At 42.9% G+C, this 21,357-nt stretch overlaps 1 protein-coding gene across 1 annotated transcript in view; it reads left to right on the forward strand.

Moving 5' to 3' along the window:
* Window positions 1–21,139, forward strand: part of glceb (glucuronic acid epimerase b) — a 42,555-nt gene extending 21,416 nt beyond the window's left edge. Inside the window, 5 exon segments of the mRNA XM_031848417.1 lie at window positions 5,910–6,439; window positions 11,851–11,951; window positions 11,953–12,097; window positions 15,909–16,201; window positions 16,747–21,139. Of these exon segments, the coding sequence (XP_031704277.1) occupies window positions 5,923–6,439; window positions 11,851–11,951; window positions 11,953–12,097; window positions 15,909–16,201; window positions 16,747–17,478 (1,788 nt within the window). The 5' untranslated portion in view covers window positions 5,910–5,922 and the 3' untranslated portion in view covers window positions 17,479–21,139.
* The last annotated feature ends 218 nt before the right edge of the window (window positions 21,140–21,357 follow it).

Below are 21,357 nucleotides of genomic sequence, written 5' to 3' on the forward strand. Positions count from 1 at the left end.
ACACACACACACACACACACACACACACACACACACACACACACACAATCCCATCTCTACAGCGAACATGCCTCACAGCTTCAGCATAAGCGGATAATTTACCAGCAGTCTCTCAGAGCCGTACCTCACTTCACCCGCGCAGGAGAGCAGTGAAAATGTCAGGAGTTTAGTTAGGGCTACAACACCTGCATCTCACGCACGCACCGGGCCTCTGCTCCAACAGCTCCCCAAGGGTGGCTCATGAGCACTCACATTTTATTGCTGTGATGACTGCTCATGATTTTTACACCAGAGGACAGCGGGAGAAGAAAAACAACTCCATTCACGCGTCCTTATGCTCGCTCGCTGCAGCAGGTTCGACGTGTTGCAAGTGTTGTAGATTCTGCACCGGGGACCAGGACGGAGATTAGCTTGAAGTGCATTTAACAAGGTCTCAAAGTCTCTTTGACGTTTGATTTCATGAGAAAATGCCCAAACCCTTTCTCATCATTACAAAAACAATGGCAGAACTACGTGCTTGCTGGAATTTTCCCAGCCTTGTCACCGGGGATTTGTGGGATAAAGACGTCCAAATATTTGCATGTGTTGTCCGTGCGAGGCAGAATTAGTACCCATAGTTTTAAACCGAGGGATCACTTGCCGCATTTGATGGAGCACCCAGAGATCCCTCATACACAGTCCATCGCAGCCGAAAGGCGAACGCTCACAATCAAAGTCTGAAGCCTGATCTGCAGAAGCGGCAAGAAAAGCCGGGCATGTGAGCGCCCCTGGGACCTCTGGAAGTCAAGACTGTGAAGTCGGTCGTCCTGTTAGTCAGTGAAGCCGATGTTCGCCCGAGCAGCTACAGTGTAGAGCTGTCAGCTATATCATGTAGGACTTGTCAGCCAGATATCATTAAGCTCTGATAAAGTCCGATGGGATTTACCAGCTCTTTGTAATTGTTAGCACACTGTACATTTTGCATTTAGTTCTTATATAAAGCCCATTTTCAATGCCCTGTTATTTTCCTAAATTATTGAATAATTTAAATCATACATCTCGGGCTGCAACTTATGATTATTGATTAATTTGACGGTTCTTTTCGGTCATTGTTTGACCGTTTTGTCTGTATAATTTCAGAAAATAAAGTGAAAATTTTTTTTTTTCACCAGGTGACTTCTCCAGATGTTTAATTTTGTTGGACCAACAGTCAAAAACTTAATGATATTCAGTTTAGTATCAAATAAAACCCAGAGAAGCAGCACATTGCTATATCGGAGAAGCTGGAACCAGTGTATGTTTGGCATTTTTTGGAAAAAATGGCAAATAATTCAATAGGCAGACCGATCTCTCAATCAGCCACGTATGCAATATGTTTCCAAATAGCTTCAGTATATAGCGAAACTGGGCCATGTTACAAAGTGTTTTCCTTTGCCTCTTGGCTTTGTATTGAGATAAACAAAGCACCATACAAAGCTTGTGAAGGTGTGACAGGCCTGTAAATATGCAAAGAGAGGAATGATTTGAAACACAATGCAACCTTAGCATTTTTCTTTAAATGTGGAAATATGCATAACAAATTTCCCTCTAAATAGCAGCTCAGTGAAAGTCGAGCTGATAATCTCGAGCTAATTATAAATTGATTAATTGTTAATATAGGGATTCAATAATCAAGTGGCCCAAACTTCCCTCCCATTCTTCCTGCTCATGCTGAGTGAGGAGGGAATCACTTCACATCGAGGTTTAATGTGCCGAAGCTTTCCTTCGTTCCTTTTCTGACCTGCATGGTTTTTATCATTCAGGTATCATTCAGGCACAAAGAACGATGACATCATATAAAGATCTAAAGCCTCAACAAGGCACTGCCGGCTATTTAAGGCACTTCTCTGTTTCCTGAGGCGGGACTCTGGGAGCACGTAAAACTGAAAAGCTGCTTTTGTTTTCCAGGGTCTTTTTTCCTTAATCTGTCAGGCACGGAAGACTTTTATACTCAAACAGTTTGTCTTTCACCTCCTGTCAAGTTGCATCTGTCTTTTTCTATTTATTTATATATTTTATTTCAGTGTAGGCTTCACTCCAGATCAAAACAGTGTTATTACCAGAGGGATTATATCGATGCAGCACTTCCTGAGTTGAGCTGATAACAAGTGGATTACACGAAGGTCCATCCATATCTCCTAGACAAGTCCTCATACCTGAAGGAGGAAATAAAAATGATGCATGGCACTGTCCCCGAGCTCTTTCTAAAGCTTCGTGGTTAAGGTAAGGGAAGGATTGCCTTTATCGTTAAAAAGATGAATAATAATAAAGTGGACGTTGGCAGGAAACAAACTGCAGTCTCCAGTGTTTAACTCTCAACTATTCCCTCCGACTCTCTCCATAACGGCTTCTGTGGTCGTGCGACACACCACACAGTCCCTGTCTTCGCTACTGAGTGAAGAAGTCATTATTTAAACAACTGAAGAGGTTGCTAAACAGAAGTCACAGTACGCTTTTGAGTAAACAACCGATGACGCTGTTCTGGTGAGAACAGACTCCGAATAGATGAAAGTGAATTTGGGTCAAAATGCACCGGAGACAATGCAGCTACTGTCTGAGCAACTAGCCAAATGTTGTCTGCGTGCCTTGTAATTAAGTCGAGTATCAGCAGCGGATGTGATTTACAAATGTCCTCATGTGTGGAAACACAGTAAAAGAGGACATTAATAACGGTGTTAAACTCAACTGTTTTTGTCAACTTGGATGCCAGTTGTTACTCTTTACGTGGATTAAAATAAACGTGTTTATTGGCTGTGCCGCCTAAGACGGGATTTAGACTGAAAACAGCCCTCCATTAAAACAACGCATTGGGGGGGGATTCGTCTGGTTTAAGGCCAAAGAATTAAAGTTTGAGCAAAAAGAAGCGCGTGTTAAAAGGTTTATCAGATGCAAAAGGGAAACCAAAGAATTTAATAAAATATGGAACATCATGAATTATTTTCTTTAGTTTAACTTTCTTGCTCGTCTCTTTTTTTTTTTGTACCCGTCTCTACTCTGCTGTCTTGCTCTCTTGCTCTTCTTTAAATATAATTCCCATCCCTCTAGAGATGGTTACTAGTGGATCTCTCAACCTCCAGAGCAGATTTCCACCCGGTGGTAAATGATCAAATGCTGATTTCTGTGTCAGATGTGGATGAGAAATAGACGGGGGAGAGAGAGGTATCGCCCGAATCAAAACACTCTGTGATTTTTTTTTTTTTGATCCACAAACAAACTGCATCATGTAATCTGCTCACCCGTGACATTAACTCCTCTTCCGGTGTGCTTACTGTTGCGTGTAAATTTACGTTCAGGAAATGGGACATGGCTTCTTGACGGATCCCCTCGTAGTCGGCGCGAGGCATAGCGATACCTCTCCATGCTGCAGTGCTTAAGCCCGTGTCTATCCACCTTGGGCCTGAGCTCAACACCGGCACCGAATCACTATAAAAAGAGCCAATTATTTATAGTCGGCTCCCTGACGGGGCCGCTCCTACTTATCTTTCAGGTTGCAGTCCCCAGGCCCTCTCCTTTGCCATTTTTACCATTTCAAAAAAGCTCCTGTTGGCTATTCTTTCATTACTGTACAAAGCAGCACCTGTAAATGTCAATGATAGTTTTTATATGTGGTGATAATCAATCAGCCGCAGAGATGAATCAGTGCTTTTTTTTTTTTTTTTCCCACCTCTGACTGGAACACAACAGCAACAGGTTTTAAACTAGAACTTATACAAGAAATATAGCAACACTTTTTGTCTCCTTTTTCTCTTTCTCGTGGAAAGAAAATAGTTCAGTTGTTTATCGGAGAAAGAGATGTTCTGAGTGGACACATCTCAAACCCTTTCCTACTAACGCACAGCCTAAATATATTATAATAACAATATTATATTATTGTTTGGCTTTTACAGTTCTACCCCTAAATCTTAATTTAAAAGGAGGCTATTCTTCATCTTCTACAATGTGCTATCCCTCAACATTTGCTTGTTAAAGCACTACTAGAAGTCCACTTTGCTATTTGGTAAGAGTCACCTCAACCATTAACTTTGTTCCAGAGGCCACTAGCACTATAATTTGACTCTGCAATGCTGTAGGACATTGCTATCGTCCAATTAACACACATTAATTGAGCTGACCTTTGGTAGTGTCTCGTTTAAGGTGGGATATTGAAATGAACTTTGGGTATAATGATTTTCCTCCTCCTCCCTCCGTCATCAGAGGACCTGACTCCTTCGTCACTGTAATGGTGAATTCTTTGAGCGGTGAGCTGTAATTAGTGTGGAGGAGGAGACCTCGGGTTGTATTGATTTCCCGCTGGCTCGGTGAAAATGCCAGAGAAACACAGAGGACATGAAAACATGGATCCAGACTGATTCATCCAATAGTGTGTCGCATTGCATTGTTTGAGGTCTTCATTCATATCCAATTAGGCCCTCAGCAAAGCTGTAACTAAAATAGAATCTATGCAATGTCAAGTGTTGTTGAACGGCTATTGATTTGCCGTGAGCGAGAAATGTCACTATGATGGCAAATGTTGATCAAAGTTTAAAATACGGTCCGATAATTACAGTGAAATAGATGAATGTATCGGAAATGCACAGAATCTGATACAGACGGAATTTAAACAAATCCTGAAGTGACAATAACCTTTTATGTAAAAGAAAACGTTTCTTAAGACTTGATTTGGAAATGTCAATATTCAACTTAATTGTGAATGATGGTGTAAACTTTTCCAAAGTAAGAGCCCTGTAGATGCAACATGGGCTGAGCAGGTCATAGATGAACACAGCTGCAATGCTCTAAAATTAAACAAAAAGAACCCTGAAATAGACTTGTCTGGTAGCCAATGATGGGAGGTCAGCGTCGGGGAGATACTATTTGTCTTGTCGCTACTTCTTAAGGACTATTTGTTTAAAGGAATGGTCCGGAACATAACACCCTGTAAAATGGCAAATTGCTTTTAAACTTCCGTTTTTTTAAGGATAAAACAAACGAGCTGTAACGTGTCAATTTGTGAACTTTCGAGGTTTTGATAGTTAACGTAGATTGTGTTACTGTTGGACAAAGCCAGGCTAACTGTTTGTTTTTATGCTAAGCTAACCCAGCTACTAGCTCCAGCTACATATTTACTGTCAATGTTCTCAACCTAACTCTCAGCAAGAAAGCACATAAGCACAAAGCACATTTCCCAAAATGTTGAAATATTTAATTGCAAGTGTGCCAGATAGAAGAGTTTTTGTGTTGCAATGAGGAGCAGAAGTGACTGGAAAGCGTCCCAAAAACAAGAAGTAAAAATGATGGACGAGTAGGCCAAAAGACCAATTTCAGACAATGGTTGTCTGTTGGGTAGTAAATGAGACACACATGCACATGCTGGCATTCAAAGCGCAATCCAGAGCTTCTCATTGGTCACAAAACTGCCGTTTTACATGTGCGACCGCAGTCGTAACTACGTCGTACTCCTACAATTACCATCGCGCTCCTCGTGTGCTTCCGACTCATCTACAGATAGACGATCCTCACCAAACAAAAATGTGTGTTTGACACAAATTACAACTTGTAATGTATTTAGGGAAAGTTGTTCCAAGCTGCATTCCTTTGGGTTTATGTAGAGTTTCATGAGATTAACGCTGGATAACACTTCTGCTCAGCAGTGTAATTTACCATGTAGCTAATTTGTTTTCATTCGATTTTATCATCATTACACATATCCCATCCTTGTTTTGAAAAGGATTTCTCACTAAAACTGAAACTGACACTAAGTGACTAAGTTGTTTCCACTGCTAAACATTTGAATCTTTGTTACTGAAAGGACAAACTGAGCACACACACACAAACACACACACAGCTTGTCCTTCTCGCTGCACTGTCGGTTCAAATTCCTCTGATGTTTCTCTTGTGTTTGTGTCTTGCAGGCGAGTTGTGACCATGCGCTGCCTGGCTGCCCGGGTGAACTACAAGACCCTCATCGTTATCTGTGCCCTCTTCACGCTCATCACGGTGCTGCTGTGGAACCGCTGCTCCAGCGACACCTCCCTGCGCTTCCTGCCCCGTGCTGCCCTGGTGGCCCCAAGTCCCAGGGTGGGGGACGCCAGCATCAGCAGCCAGCAACACCCTCCACAACCGCCGGAGCCCCCGCCCGTCGTCGGTGTCGTCGCAGGGCTCAAGTATGAAGATATCGACTGCCTGATCAATGACGAATCCACCATCAAAGGCCGGCGGGAGGGCGGAGAGATATACCTGCCCTTCAGCTGGATGGAGAGATACTTCGAGGTGTACGGCAAAGTGGCGCAGTACGACGGCTACGACCGGTTCGAGTTCCAGCACAGCTATTCAAAGGTTTACGCGCAGCGCGAGCCCTACCACCCCGACGGGGTCTTCATGTCATTTGAGGGGTACAATGTGGAGGTCCGCGACCGAGTCAAGTGTATAAGTGGAGTGGAAGGTAAGATTATCTTTCTTGTCATTGATGTTCATCAAGGATGTTTGAGAATACACACCTATGTCAGATGCCCCTATCTTCTTGGATACTAGAAAATCGTGTGTGTGTGTGTGTGCGCGTGTGTGGCAAAGATCAACAGCATCTTCTCAATAAGAAATGCCAAAAAAAATAGGTGTCAAAAAATTTTCACATTCATTCTTTTGCCATATTACTTCACAATGTGGCACCTTTGACACGTGTAATAAAAAGATTATTTTTGATTCTGAAGACCCTCTAGGTTTATTTTTTGGGGGGGGAGACATTTGGTGCGTATTTCTTCATATAATAACCCAAGATACAGGAGTATTGATTTGATTTGAAACTTGACTTTGATTCTTTCTTTTTTTAGGTGCTTAATAAACCCTGTGTCACTGACACATGTGATATATATATATATATATATATATATGATTTACTTAAAAAGGTCTGTTCCAGCTAAGTGATGAATTGTAAATTCTGTACTTGATTAACAAAATTGATCAGATTTTAAAAGCTCTTGCTTAATCTCTGCCCCCCCCCCCATTCCCAAACACTATTAGCCTTTCGTTAACACTGCCTAAAGTGATTTGTGCGAATTCAATTTAAAAATGTATCTTTTCTTCACATAGGCACAATCAGCAAGTCTTTGTATCGATAACTGACTGGAAGTCTGTTAAGTGAGTGTATCCCTCCATGTTACTTTCCCACTTTGAGTCCATCCAGAAAGTTGTTTTTTCCTCAAGGTTCCTTTTAAAATAATTACCCGGAAGGATCAATAGCTCATTTAAAAAGGCCGTTAGTTGAAACCACATTGTCAACAATATAATTTCCTCGCTCGCTTGAAGAAGTGACCCTCTATACTCACCTGAAATTACAAAATAGATATTTATGGCTCAGCTTTTATTGTCAGACAACTAGATCCACCGGTAAAAGAAAAGAAACACCCAAAATATATCTGTTCCTTACAAATTCTATCATATCATTTTCAACAGTGAAAATTACAGACATGTAGTTGTTCGTCCGCAGTCCTTTTCCTCTCAAGAAACAAGCCTTTGTTTTTGTGGGGCGATGTAATAAAAGGTATTGTTATATTATATATACTATTATATTCACTGTCAATGTGGCAGTTGCTGAGGTTAGCTTGATGAGTAATAATAGCCAATGTCTGCAAGAGCAATTTGCCAGAAATAAATCGGTATTTTTGTTGACAAGGACTGTGCAAATTCCCCACAATGGCTTCTTATGTACCTGGTAGCATGAATCTGCTTTTCTGCTCATCACACACACACACACAGAGAACAACACACGCAGTAGTTTTCTTTACAGCAAAGTCTGCATGAAGTACATTCTGTCGTTCTGTTCTACACTTTCAGAGGCTTTAACTCTCGCATGGATGCAGAGAATACAGAATTATGACGCCGGTCAAAACGCCTGATTACATATTTGGTCAATTAGTTCCAATGAGTTTGGCTGATTATCAATAAATGGCTTTCAAAAAAAAATTGTATGTGAACTGCAGTCCCACTTAAGGACCCACTACACAAACACATGTATGGGAGGGAAGAGATGAAGCGGGAAATGGGTCAGACGGGAATCCACACACTCAATTTAACAAGGTCCATTAATTAAGCCCCAGGCTCCTTGCTATTTAGCACTCCACACGCCCAAGAATACACACCTCTCTTCAACTTAGCATATTTTTATAGGTTAAAATAGCAGTTCATTAATTAGCCTGTCACAGTCCAAGTTACAGCAGGGCTTAAACAAGGTCACGGGAGCCCTCCACTCCCAACGCACCCTGCTGCCCATGGAAGAGTTATTTAACAGGATCCTCTGCAGCATTAAATGTCCTCACTCTGGCCATATTGTTGGGGTATAACTTGTGTCAGGAGTCAAAACATTCGACATGCAACCAGATGGTTCAGACATCTCAAGCAGTCTTTGAGATACTATTGGGATGGGGGCAAAAAAAAACTTCAAATAGAGAGCGTTTCAGATGAATGAGTCTGAAATCTGAATACAAAAGTATGCTATCAAGGTTTTTATTATTAGACAGACATAAAAATGCAGCACTTTTATGTGCCATTACTTGTCGCATCTCCTTCTGGGCATGTGGTTTTTATAGTGGAGGGTTAGAAATTGAGGGTCTTTCTTTTCCTTGTTGCAAAGAACAAAAGTTGAGAATAATGAATCTCCAGCAGCCAGAGCACTATCATTAGTGGAAGTAGTTAATCCTCTTAAATCACGCTCGGTCTCCTTTTCTGTGTCTCTCGCTTTTTCTTCAACCATCTTTATCTTCACTCCCGGGTTCTATTGCAGACCGAAGTCACTTAAACATTTGCACCAACACACACACACACACACACAGTCTAAACAGAGTTATTCTAACCTTTTTAAGTGCTTGATAAAACACACATACTCTCACTTACACCTTCGATGCAAACATGCATGACAAGTGATCTTTTTTAACCTAACACCTGCGCACACTCAGCGTGCTGACCAAGATGGATGCAGCTCTCTCCGATGGAGGTGGATGTGGATGAATAGTCTGTGAATCCAGGACAAAGCTCACACTGCTCGTCTGGAGCCGGGTCACAGCCAGCTGCTGCCTGCAGATTGTCGGCTGATCAAGTCCTGTATTCTGTGAAACACTTAGTAGCAGAAGGTGGTACGTGCCGCTAAATAAACATAGTAAGTGTTTCGTGATGTAATCGGCCAGAACACCCAGCTGTAATGTAAAGACATGAAGCTATATTAAGATATGTTGGCCACTAGGAGGCAGAAAGTCTCAGAAACACAACCTGATTGGTTGTTGCCCAGTTTACTTACGCATCCAGTAGGCACAGAGCAACATGCATCATGTTTCTGACTGCATGACGTGTGTGTGTCCAGTTTCGGTAAATTTTGCTTACATTAACCATCAACCAATCGTTTTATTTATGAGCCGTACACACCAGGACCCTGTCTGAATAGCCCTGTTAGTTAACATGGGCGCCAAAAGGAAGCTTCGGCGCCGATGTTAAAGTAATCTATAGACCGTAAAATAATCTATAAAATAGCATGCGGAACCGGTCAAAAGTATTCTCTGTAGTTAACCCTAGTCCTGATTAAAACACGTGAGCTGCAACATGCTGGACTTTCTCCACCACTTTACTTTGGTTCTTCACGGTGAGATCGTCCAAGTTTGTTTGCTCAAAAACAGTTTAAAGAAACTAAACGATGCAAATACATAGTTGGGTTTTTAATTCTCAGCACAACAAACGACACATTAGTCAATTGGTTCAATGTTAATATTAAACATATTGCTTAATGGAGCTTTAATGTAGACTCACCTTCCACCAGTTGTTCCAGTCGTGCAGACCTACTGGAGGTCAAAAGCAAAGCTTGAATACCAACGAGCCGGTGGAGCTCTTTAGCAGCAATATTAACCTCCGAGGCTTAGAGACTACAGTGTAATTGGCAGAAGACCTAGTTTTTCAGATTTCTAGAAAATTCCGCCCTCTGGAGTCATTAAAATATGTGCCGGCTTAACAGTCAATTCCACGTGGATTACTTAGTGTTATTCAGGGAGAAGCACAGCGTTCCAGTGTCAGGATTTTGACTGTCATTTGACTTAAGTTGTCAGGGGAGACGCCAGTAACAAGACAGGCATGGAGAGAAAGTCTGGCACGGGACTGGAAAGTGTGTGTGTGTGTGTGCGCATATGCATTTCATGCGGCACTTGTCCCTTTATAAAAATAGACATAAACTTTTCGATAGTCATCTGTATGTCACTTTGACTTTTGAAGGAAATAAATCGATTCAAACGCATGAGAAGTCTGTGTGGATGAGCTGCCGAGGCGCTTTGCATTGGAGAGTTGGAGATATTTTACTTCTGCTCCGCAATGCGACGGTCATTCTACAGTTAAAGATGCTGTGATTGTTTTTGTGCAATGGATTTGGTCTGTCTGAACGAAGTCCTCACAGTAATGCACACACACAGTCCATGAAGATAATGGGATCGGCGGTGGATGGAGGGTTTTGATGAATAGCGACTTCATTTCTTTAACAATGGGAGGACCAGAGGTAGATGTTAGACGTTCCAGATTGGAAGACAAATTTGAAAATAATTCTGTTTAACTTAATTCTGCATTTTCTGTATGAAAGGTGCAATATAGATTAAATGTCTTAGATTAAAAGGCCTACCCTGAGCCTTCCACTTAGCATTTACTTAGCATCTATTGTATTCATACTAGCTTATTGCACTTATTGTTTTCTTATTAGTTTGTGGCACTTATTGCATTTGTTTGCTTCTGCACTGTACGTTGGCTCTGGTTTATGCTCTTAGATGCTTGTTTGACGAAAGGAGATGCACTTATGACTTCTGGTGACTAGTAGTTCTCTTGAAAACCGATGTTGAATACACTTATTGTAAGTCGCTTTGGATAAAAGCGTCTGCTAAATGACTGTAATGTAATGTATTGTTAACTAATACTACCACTACTAGCTGACTGGTCTCTAAACAGTTTGCTTATGGTCAACTAGTTGTTACTGTTAGGGTTAATTCTTCACCTCCGCTATTAATTACACTCACATGAGCTGGAATGAAAACCCATAATCAGCTGTTTGTGTCATAAAAACAAAGATATACTTTTGTCCTATTTGGTAAAACGGCACACAGGGCAGTAAGGAAAGTAGAGCATCAGCGTCTGCAGTGATTAATGTGAATGAAGGAGGAATGTTTTCAGCCAGCCCTAACATGAGTATGTTATGATGTTTGTCTCAGAAGGATGAGGTTTTGGTTGCATCATTTGTGCTCTCTCTGTCACGAGGTCTTTAAGTGAGCTATCTGTTAATCAGAGTGATTCTTCTGCCTGAGCTATTTCTGGCTGGTAAACAGGCGAGCTGGCCTCCGGTAGAACGCAGTAGATTAGCTTGTATTTCATCACTCCGTCCTGTCGTTCACATAGCTGGTGATTTTTGAAAAAAGACTAATTCTGCTTCATTTTTTGCCTTCTGTGTCTGTTTATGAAATGGGCCCAGATTTGAATCTCTGATATTGCCACTGTCGTTTCCTATTACTGCCAAGTCTTAAAATATTGTTTGATATTAATAATTCATTTTAGCCCAGTTTTCTTGATATGAACGTGGTTATGAACTCAATTTGACACTGCACCTAAAATACGCTGTTGTGACAACTGCCATCTAAAAAGTATTATTTTCTTAAAAATAGACTGCAAAGTACTGAAAATAAAAACCTTTCCACAGACGAGACGATCATGTAAGCACAAGATTTTATGTAAAAGGGCCGCCAGAAAAAAACAAGAAGCATAATAATGCAATGTTTATGGCGTAATGAAATCATTTTCTATATTAATTTAACGTCATTGTCCTTATCTCCCTTCTCTACCTCCCAGGCGTGCCTCTGTCCACTCAGTGGGGCCCTCAGGGCTACTTCTACGCCATCCAGATCGCTCAGTACGGCCTGAGCCACTACAGCAAGAACCTGACGGAGCGCCCCCCCCCACGTGGAGGTCTACGACACGGCCGAGGACCGAGACAGCCGGGCCAGCGCGGCGCCCTGGAGTGTGCCGAAAGGCTGCGGCCTCAGCCGCGTCCACGACAAGACCCGAGCTACCTCCGTGCGTCAGTTCAGCGCTCCAGGTATGCAAACGCTCCGTGAGCCCGGAGAGCCTCGGGGCAAAGCAGCTTATCTCCTGTCGGCTGCAGGAGGCCGATATGCAACTGCACCATAAGTTAGTCTGTTGGTTGACGGTGGACCCACCACGTAACGACGGCTTCCTGAGCATCATGATGATTAAAGAGCCAGCAGACACGACATCACACATCTCATTCTATGCCGATCAAAGAGTCCGACTTTGTCACACTGATGGAAAACAGAAAACGCATTTGTACGACATTATTCCCACAACAGACTTTTATCCCTTTTTATCCAGAGCGTGAGTATCGGCGGTTGAAATGATAACTGTTTGTCAGCTGGAGACAATTAACCTTAATTTGTTCATCAAAGGACGGAGTAAATCTCCAGGCTTTCGTCTGGTTGGTGTGCTCTTTGCAGGCGATTGGTGCCATATGGGCTTTAATAGAAGGTAGTTAACGATTGCCTTTTTGAGAGTCTCTTTAGTGAAGCAATCCAGTTGATCGTTTCAGGCAGGTGGTCGAGTACTTAAGATATTAACTTTTAAAAACCAGTCGCAAGTATTTAATTTCACTGTTCAAACACAGTAAATAGTGCTTTGGTTTTGGACTATTTTCAGCTGCAGATTAATGCACCGTTTGATAGTCTTGAGAGTATCTACAGCAGCGGGACAGTGTATGTTAGATTGACTGTCAAACAAACTGCATGTTCATTGTCACCCACTGCAACATTGATGTGTTTTTCAATGTTTATTGACAACAATGGAGGTCTATGGCACGGAGGAGTACGCTTTATATCACTAGACTATTCCTTTTAAACATAATGTATATTAATCAGATTCATATTTTAAGCAAATCCACCTAATAGCTCTGGGTCTGGTTTCATCAGGATTCCATATTTTCTTTAAATTGTTCAGCCCAACGCTAACGGGAAGACAGATTTATTTTATTGTCACAGCTATAAAATTACCGCGGCCGTGAGGTAGTTGACAGTTATTTTTGAATATGTGAGAAGTGAGGATCTCCTGCTGAGTGCTGACTGAGCGATCTTAATTCTCCTTTCATCTCCTGCTGATATTTTCCTGTCTCTCTCTCTCTCTGTCTCTCTGTCTGTCTGTCTCTCTCTCTCTCTCTGTCTGTCTGTCTGTCTGTCTGTCTGTCTTTCTCTCTCTGTCTGTCTGTCTTTCTCTCTCTCTCTGTCTCTGTCTCTGTCTCTCTCTCTCTGTCTCTCTGTCTGTCTGTCTCTCTCTCTCTCTCTCTGTCTGTATGTCTCTCTCTCTGTGTCCTCTGTTGAGCTGCTGCCTCCACTGTAATTTCCCCCCACCTCCTTATTCCTCCGCTTTCACCCTCTCATCATGAACAATTTCCTTTCATTTCACCGCTCCACACTTTCTCTCTCCGCTCTCCGCTCACCTTGCCTTACAGCTTCGACTCGCCATCATCGGCTCTCTCTTTCCTCAACATCATCATGTTTTCATCATCGCCCCTCAGCCCTCCCTCGGCAGCCTTCCGTCTCCATTAATCTTCCCCTCGTCTCTCCCCAAATTTCAGTCAGTTTTACACCTCTCTTTACTCATTTCCACCCACTTATCGCCCCCTCGGCCCGCTTCAGCTTCCTAAACATTTCAATCACGTTGTGCTCTCTGCGTTTCTGACGCCTCATTCTGCTCCGTCATCCAAACTTTTCCTGTTTTCTTCCTCTGCTGTCACTTTCTCTTCCCGTCTCTGCCTCCCTCCACTTCCTCCTCCTCCTCCTACTCCCTTCGCCCTATTTGGGTCTTTTTTTTTTCCTTCCTTACTGTATCTAGGACACTGGTGTTGAACAGCCTCTCAAATCAATCGTCTGTCCCTTGATAATAGCCTACCATCTACCATCTGCGCATTCCCGCACGAACACTGTCCGCCGCTGAGCACCCTTATTTCCTGAATCCCCTCGCGGTCACTTGGAAGCTTCACAAACCTGCCAGAATTAGCGAGGTGATCTGTGTACGGAGATACGGCGTAGTGACAGCTGCCACCGGCTACGGCGCCTTTAAGATGTGTCTGGAAGTTTTCATGTTTTATGGTCTCACAGCAATGAATCAAATATTTTTTTTTAAACACTTTATAGTTAAGATTTCAGTCCATGTTGGTGTGTGAACTTTAAAAACGCTGTTCACTCACGATCTCCATGCAGCCTGACGGAGCTCGAGCAGTTTGGCAAAGAAGAATAGCGAAAACTTCTGTCCAGATGTGCAAAGCTGATGGAGACTGACTTATGTACGCAGACCTAGAAGCCGAAGGTGCTCAATCTTATGCAAACGTGTTTTGAGTTTTTATTTGTTGTTCATCTCAGTATTTTCATCAGTCTCAAAACGGCATGTTAAACCTACTTTAATACAATGTTGACAGTTATTATAATCATTATCTTTACTATTTTCCACCATTTAATGGACAAAACCTTGAATCGTGGCCATAAAACATGGAAGACTTCCCCCGGGGGTGAATACTTTTTAGGCACCGTGTGTCCTGAAGTAGTCACCGGAGGATGCGGATGAATAATCAATGTGCATCGACTGTTGTCTCGTCGCTTGGATCCTTTGTATCCGCATGCACAACACGCGCTCAACGTGTTCGTCGTGCTCACTCCTTGTTGTGTTTACGCTGACATATTTGTAGCTGCATGTCATCTCTGTCTCCCGCCTCACTGCTAAACAGCCAGAGAGCGACGCGGAGCAGGGGAGGTGGAACCTCGTCTATATTCCCTCTGCCCATCCTTTATTGATGCCAGAGTAATCACGGGGCCAGAGTACAAATCCACTTACTCTCTGCATTGCCTTAAGTAATGGATTTATGAGTGCATTAAAGAGCCGTAGTCATCCAGAGGCCCCTGCCAGGCTGGCTCGCTCCTCCTGATCGACTGACTTTGTGTCTCAGGCGGCCTCGTCTGCTTCTGCTTTCTCAGCTCATGTCATGTGAGATCTGATTCTCAATTGTCTTCTCGCTTTTGGCTCATTTTCACTCTCTCCCTCAGGCTGGCGTTGAGGGCACTTGAGGCGACCCATCTTGCTATTATCCTTCTTTTTTTCCGGACTCCTACATTCTTTCTTCTCTTTATCCTGTCAGGAGCTATCTTTGAAAAGATTTGTTGCTTGTTGTTGTTGTTTTTTATTTTAGCTGTGCAGACCGAGCAGCTAGGCCAAAGGTACGGAGTTGATGTAATGTAAGAGGAGCGGTGGCTGTGTGGAAACTGGATGTCTGAGTTCCTAACTTTGAGATTTGTAGGGAAAAGTTGTGGAGATGCAAATGGGAAAAGTTGCTGCAGTGCATCAACTTCCTCATTCTCTCTCTCTTTTTCCAACTCCTCTGTTCTTTTCCTCCTTCCTGTCCTCCTAATTAAGCTCTGTGTGCAGTGACACAACTGTACCGCACATCCCATGAGAAGCTTGTCTCGGTCTGTGTTCGAGGCTCAATCACTCACTCTCTCACACACACACACACACACACACACACACACACAGGGCTAGCCACTTCACAAAGGTATTAATGAGGTATCCTTTGATAACGTGACTGCATAGTGAATCTGGGGAACGTGAGGAAAAAGACGAGCTTTCGTGGAAACACGACATCAAAGGAGACAGACACACACTGTACAAGGCTTTCTGTCATTCTGCTAAAAATAGTCCAATGTCATCCAGTAATCGTCAGAAGTTTGTCAAATGAGGTTAGTCATGTTTTCTCAGACCGAACGCCACAAAACTTCTTTTCTCCTTTTTGTTTTTTGGTTTATAATACACATCTTTTTAACGCCCTCCCTCCTCTCATCCGACCACCACAGAGTCCTCTGAGGGCGTGTCCCTGCAGCTGGGTAACTCCAAAGACTTCATCCTCAGCTTAGACGTCAAGTTCGTCTCCAACGGCAGCGTGTCTGTGATCCTCGAAACCACGGAGAAGGGCCCGCCGTTCACCATCCGCTACGTCACCAGCACGCAGCTCATCGCCTTCAAGGACCGTGAAATCACGTACGGCGTTGGGCCACGAACCGCCTGGAGCACGCTGACCCGAGACCTGCTCACCGACCTCAGGAAGGGCGTCGGCCTGTCCAACACCAAGGCTGTGAAGGCCACAAAGGTTGGTTCAGACCGTCGGTACCTTTTGATATAACAGCTCTGCTCTAAAGGCTATTCAACTGGACTAGAGCTGAAACAATAGTAGATTAAGCAATCAATTGTTGTTGATTAAATAATTGTTGAAGTAACATTTCCTTATGTATTTCTGCTTTTCTTCATCTTATGTGGTGGTTAACTAATTATTTATGGGTTTCATACAAAACAAGTCATTTGAATACGTCCCCTTTGGTTTTAAGAAATGATGATAGACAAAACCGTTAAATTAAAATAATCTGCAGATTAATCATTCATGAAAATAATAGTTAACTGCAGCCTTGAACCGGACCCTATTTAATTAATCATAGTTTATCTTAAAGCTGCATTTCAGTTGGCGGTATGAACAGAGCTAAATATTGCCGCATTAATCTTAGATTTTTGTAACATTTAGCTGATTTCATCATGAGAACTTTGACACTAAATAATTACATGTCAAGACGATACCGTAATTGAATAAATGCGAGATCCTACTCCCAGTCATAATAATTGATTGTTTGATTTCCTTCTCAGATCATGCCCAGACGGGTGGTGCGATTAACGCTACACGGGCGCGGCTTCGTAGACAACGTCACCATCTCCACCACTGCCCACATGGCCGCCTTCTTCGCCGCCAGCGACTGGCTGACGCGCAACCAGGACGAACGAGGCGGCTGGCCCATCATGGTCACCCGTAAACTGGGCGAAGGCTTCCGGCCCCTGGAGCCCGGCTGGTACTCGGCCATGGCTCAGGGCCAGGCCATGTCCACCCTGGTGAGAGCCTACCTCCTCACCAAGGACCAGGCGTACCTCAACGCCGCCCTCAAGGCGGTCGGACCCTACAAGGTGCCTTCAGCGCAGCACGGGGTCAAAGCCGTGTTCATGAACAAGTACGACTGGTATGAAGAGTACCCCACCACGCCCAGCTCCTTTGTCCTCAACGGCTTCATCTACTCCCTGCTGGGACTCCACGACTTGACTGAGACAGCCGGAGAGAAGCTCGGCAGGGAGGCGGGGCAGCTGTTCAGCCGCGGCATGGAGTCGCTGAAGGCCATGCTGCCGCTCTTTGACACGGGGTCTGGGAGCATCTACGACCTCCGTCACTTCATGTTGACCACGGCGCCCAACCTGGCACGCTGGGACTATCACACCACGCATATTAACCAGCTGCAGCTGCTGGCATCCATAGACAACGCTCCCGTCTTTAAGGACGTGGTCAAGCGCTGGAAAAACTACTTAAAAGGGATTCGTGCCAAGCACAACTAAACAAATTGTAACTCGCATACAGCCGAGATGAATATACCTGAATATATCTTAACGGGTGATTGAATGTGAGGCGAGTGCTCACATTGTGTGCGTGCGTTCTGGTCGAGGTTCATAATCTAAAGGACGAGTTCATTCAGCTGCAGCTCTCAACACTAAAAGTTTCTCGTGTGCTCTGTTGCAGGTTTCATATTTTCTGCAACACTGACTGTAGCTCTCCCCTCCTGTGTTTTTCCTTGAGCTAGTGTTTGTAATTATGCACAGACCTAGTTTCAGAGTGTGAGTGTGTGCGTTCAGGAAGAGTGTGTGTGTGTGTGTGTGGAGTAACAATATATGGCGTTGGAGACAGATAAAACTCCTTTTTACCACTTCATCCGAGATTTGCAAAGTTTATTGAAATGAATAAACAAAAAAAACTGAATATATTATGAGGAGGAGAATGTTGCCAAATCAATTTATCTTATTAATATGAAATACTTCAACATTTTGGGTTTAATTCCTCCACTGCAAAGTTATTTTTATCAGATAAGCCGCAAGACTTAGAAGTTTTAAATCAAGACGTATTTTCAAACACACCATGTTTAAGCTGTTGGGTGAGATAAATTAATTTCGCTGTCGTCCGTTTGTAGAAAGGTTTTATGCTTCCAGTCTCTTTTTCCATCAAACACACATCATTTGGGGACGGATTATATTGATTCCTTTAATATAAATATTAAGTCACAGTTTAGGTATCTGTTAAACTGCTCCGGGGAATAAACACCTCAAACCACCATATTTGGGTTCAGACAGTTAAAGCGGCTCTGCTACCAGCGTACCTCCTTGGTTCCTACCCATAATTCCACTGTGTATAGCTGAGCTGTTGTGTAGCCACACCTGGTCAGAGATGACTGCATGACTGCGTCTTTAGTTTGCGTTCCAGGTGTCACATGGAGGACTGCAGGTAGCATGCTGCCACAACATGCGAGTTTGTGTTATATTCCCTGAGATAATTCATAATCTGTCCTAGATTTTACCCGTCAATGCAGAAGCCGCTGTGTTACTGTTACCTTTATGTGACGTTTCTAAGACATCAAGCTGTGTGCTACCATTCTTAGCTCTAACCAAACCCCACTAAAGTCCCTCAGTTGGCCACAAACACACTTAATTATTTATGTTCCACTGCAGAACACAGCTACAAATAGTTAGCTCTGCATCGCTTTGAGTTCAGGAGTCACCGTTGCTCTGTTCCTCTCATTAGCACATTTTTGTGGGCGAAAGCTAGAAAACAGTTTAGATTGAGACGGTCGGCTAAACATATTGAAATTCCTCATGGCTGTGTTGTCTCGATGTGCACTCGGGTAATCCCCAGCGTGCAGACTTCTTCAGATCCCGGTACTTTAAACTAGTCTGACTACAGATGTATGTAAATGACTAAATCTTGGCTCACTCTGACACATTCAAATTATGATCAATGTCCCTGATAAGTGTAAATAACGGCCGGCAGTGTCATCATTAAGCTCCACTCACGGGACAAGCTGTGAAGTTCAAACCAACACTTGCATTTCTCTTTTAAATTGCAAACATTGACCGATCATTGTTAATCTTTGGAATCTTCACATCCCTTTCGGTTTGAACATCAGCACCATCAGCTCCCGTTTCATGCTCCGCTTTTGACCTTTTTCGGACATTCACCTGTAAAAGCTCTCCTTCCGGAACTCATACTTCCAGATGATAATTGCAGGAAGGTGTAGGTGGTGGTGGTATGTATGCGTCGTGTGCATTTGGATGGAAAGACGTGGGCAGCAGAGGGCACAACTGCATCTCGCTAACACGTCGGTTCATAACGTTTAATTAGACAATGCCAGGAGTACTGACGGTGGAGGTCAATTCTTGACGAGCACCGAGAGGCTGTCAGTCCCGGCAGGCTCTCGGCTGCTGTGGATGGGTGAACTCGGTGTTTTTAATCCGAGAGCCGACCTGTTGACCGCTGTGCGAGGAGAAGGAAAGCTCGCCGAGACACTAACGATTCAACCGGCTAATAGGCTGGAGAGGCTGCACACGCAGTACAGTGGCGAGTCGGGGATGAGTCAGCACTCAAAACAAAGTGGAGCCCTCAGCACCAATGAAGCTTCCATCGATCTACCGTAAAGATTATTAATGGAGGGGAATCGGGTCGGTTTGTTCTTCCTGAAGGTGCTGATGGGGAGTTTTTCTTTTGGTCATTTTCATGTAAACTTCGAGATGAAAAACGTTTTTCCCCGCTTTCAAGTTGTCGTCGTGTGAGCTGATGAGAGTAAATCAAAGAAGCGTTGATTCATTCCGATGTAGCGTTGGTTAGAGAACAAGTATTGCTTTTTGTTTCAAAGTCATTATTAAAGGCTGCGGGTACATCGTCCTCGCCTCGCAGCTTCATCTGGAACTCATTCTGCATTCAGAACTAAGTGAGGATTTACGACAAATTAAGGACAATAATCTGAGATTTCAAGAAAGAAGTTGTAATATTTCAGGAATAAAGTCATAACATTGAGAGGAAAATTAAAAAACCTTTTGCAAGGAAAAATAGTAACCTTGTAATCCACGACTTTATCCGAGTATAACCACTTTTGTCTTGAAATATTATGACTTTATCACTGAAATATTATTTCCTTTTCTCTCCCCCCCAAAACATTTTGACTTCATTCCCAAACTGTCCGGTTTCTTTTCTCGAGGTTTATTCTGTGGGTTGAAGGAATTCTATTGATGTTCAAATATCAAATATCCCAGAGAGGAGGTATGAATGCACGTTTTGATAATTCCAGTTTTCTTTGTACGCTTGCTGATTATTTTTGTTCGTTTCTGAGTGAGCCATTTTGACAGGACAGGTAGAAATATGTAGTTTCAAACGTTCAGCAATGGAAGTTCTGTGTGTGAATGACTGTCTGTATTTTGTTTATACCAAAGTCATTGAGTCAAGTATGTAGGAATTTGTCTATTTTTGTGCAAACCGATTTCCATTCAGCATTTAACGATGTTTAGTCTCCTTTGAGATGTCGCAGAGACACACTGCCTTTTGAGGAATGCTAGTTTTTCAAATGTAGGTTGAATTACAGCGAGAAGACGTGGAAAACTCGCTTGTCGTAAAGGGGACGTGTGCAACTAGAGATTAGCATTTAGTCGGCTACCGTTTTAAAGGGAAGAGAGCCGGTAGCTGTAAATTCTCTTTGAAAGTTTTTCTTCTGTTTTGAGTGTTTTATTTTTGCATCATTTGTCATTTGTTTGCAGAGGAGTGGGATGTTTTACTAGATAGACAAAAAGCACAACTGCCGTTTATTGTCACGTTTTCTGTTGTTTTTCTTTCCAGGACAATGTGCACCGCCTTCATTCAGAGAGCTGCTATGATTGTTCACTGTGCAACGGGTTTCACAGCTTCTTTTTCTTCTTTTTGTTTCTGTCTTTCCAACTAAATGACCACTGTGGTCAAATGTGATTTATGCAATAACATGTTTACTGGGGTCGTAAACGCCACAGGAGACAGACCCAGAGCGGATGTACAGACTGCAATTCAAGCACAATGTGCAAATGCTACCATTTTTTTAGTCCAAGGAAGAGAGGCGTTTCTATACAGAGTGAATCTTTGTGCTTTAAAGATGTGCTTTTTATAGGTGTAAAAAATAAAAGCATTTTTTCTTAAACTTCTGGTCGGATATCTTCCTCTTTGATATTTAACGCAGTTTAATGAAAAATCCCCAAGAAACGATTAATGACTACTTTATTATCCTTGATCAACAGAAAGTGAATCTGCTACAATTGTTTTAATCTATTATTGGTTAAAGCCATTTTTCAACAAAATATGCATCAACATTTTTTGGTTCCAGCTTCTCAATTGTGAAGATTTACGGCTTTTCGTTGTCTTTTGTCATCAAA

The sequence above is a fragment of the Anarrhichthys ocellatus genome, unplaced genomic scaffold, assembly GCF_004355925.1.
Source record: "Anarrhichthys ocellatus isolate YVR2014 unplaced genomic scaffold, GSC_Weel_1.0 scaffold8, whole genome shotgun sequence".
NCBI lineage: Eukaryota > Metazoa > Chordata > Actinopteri > Perciformes > Anarhichadidae > Anarrhichthys > Anarrhichthys ocellatus.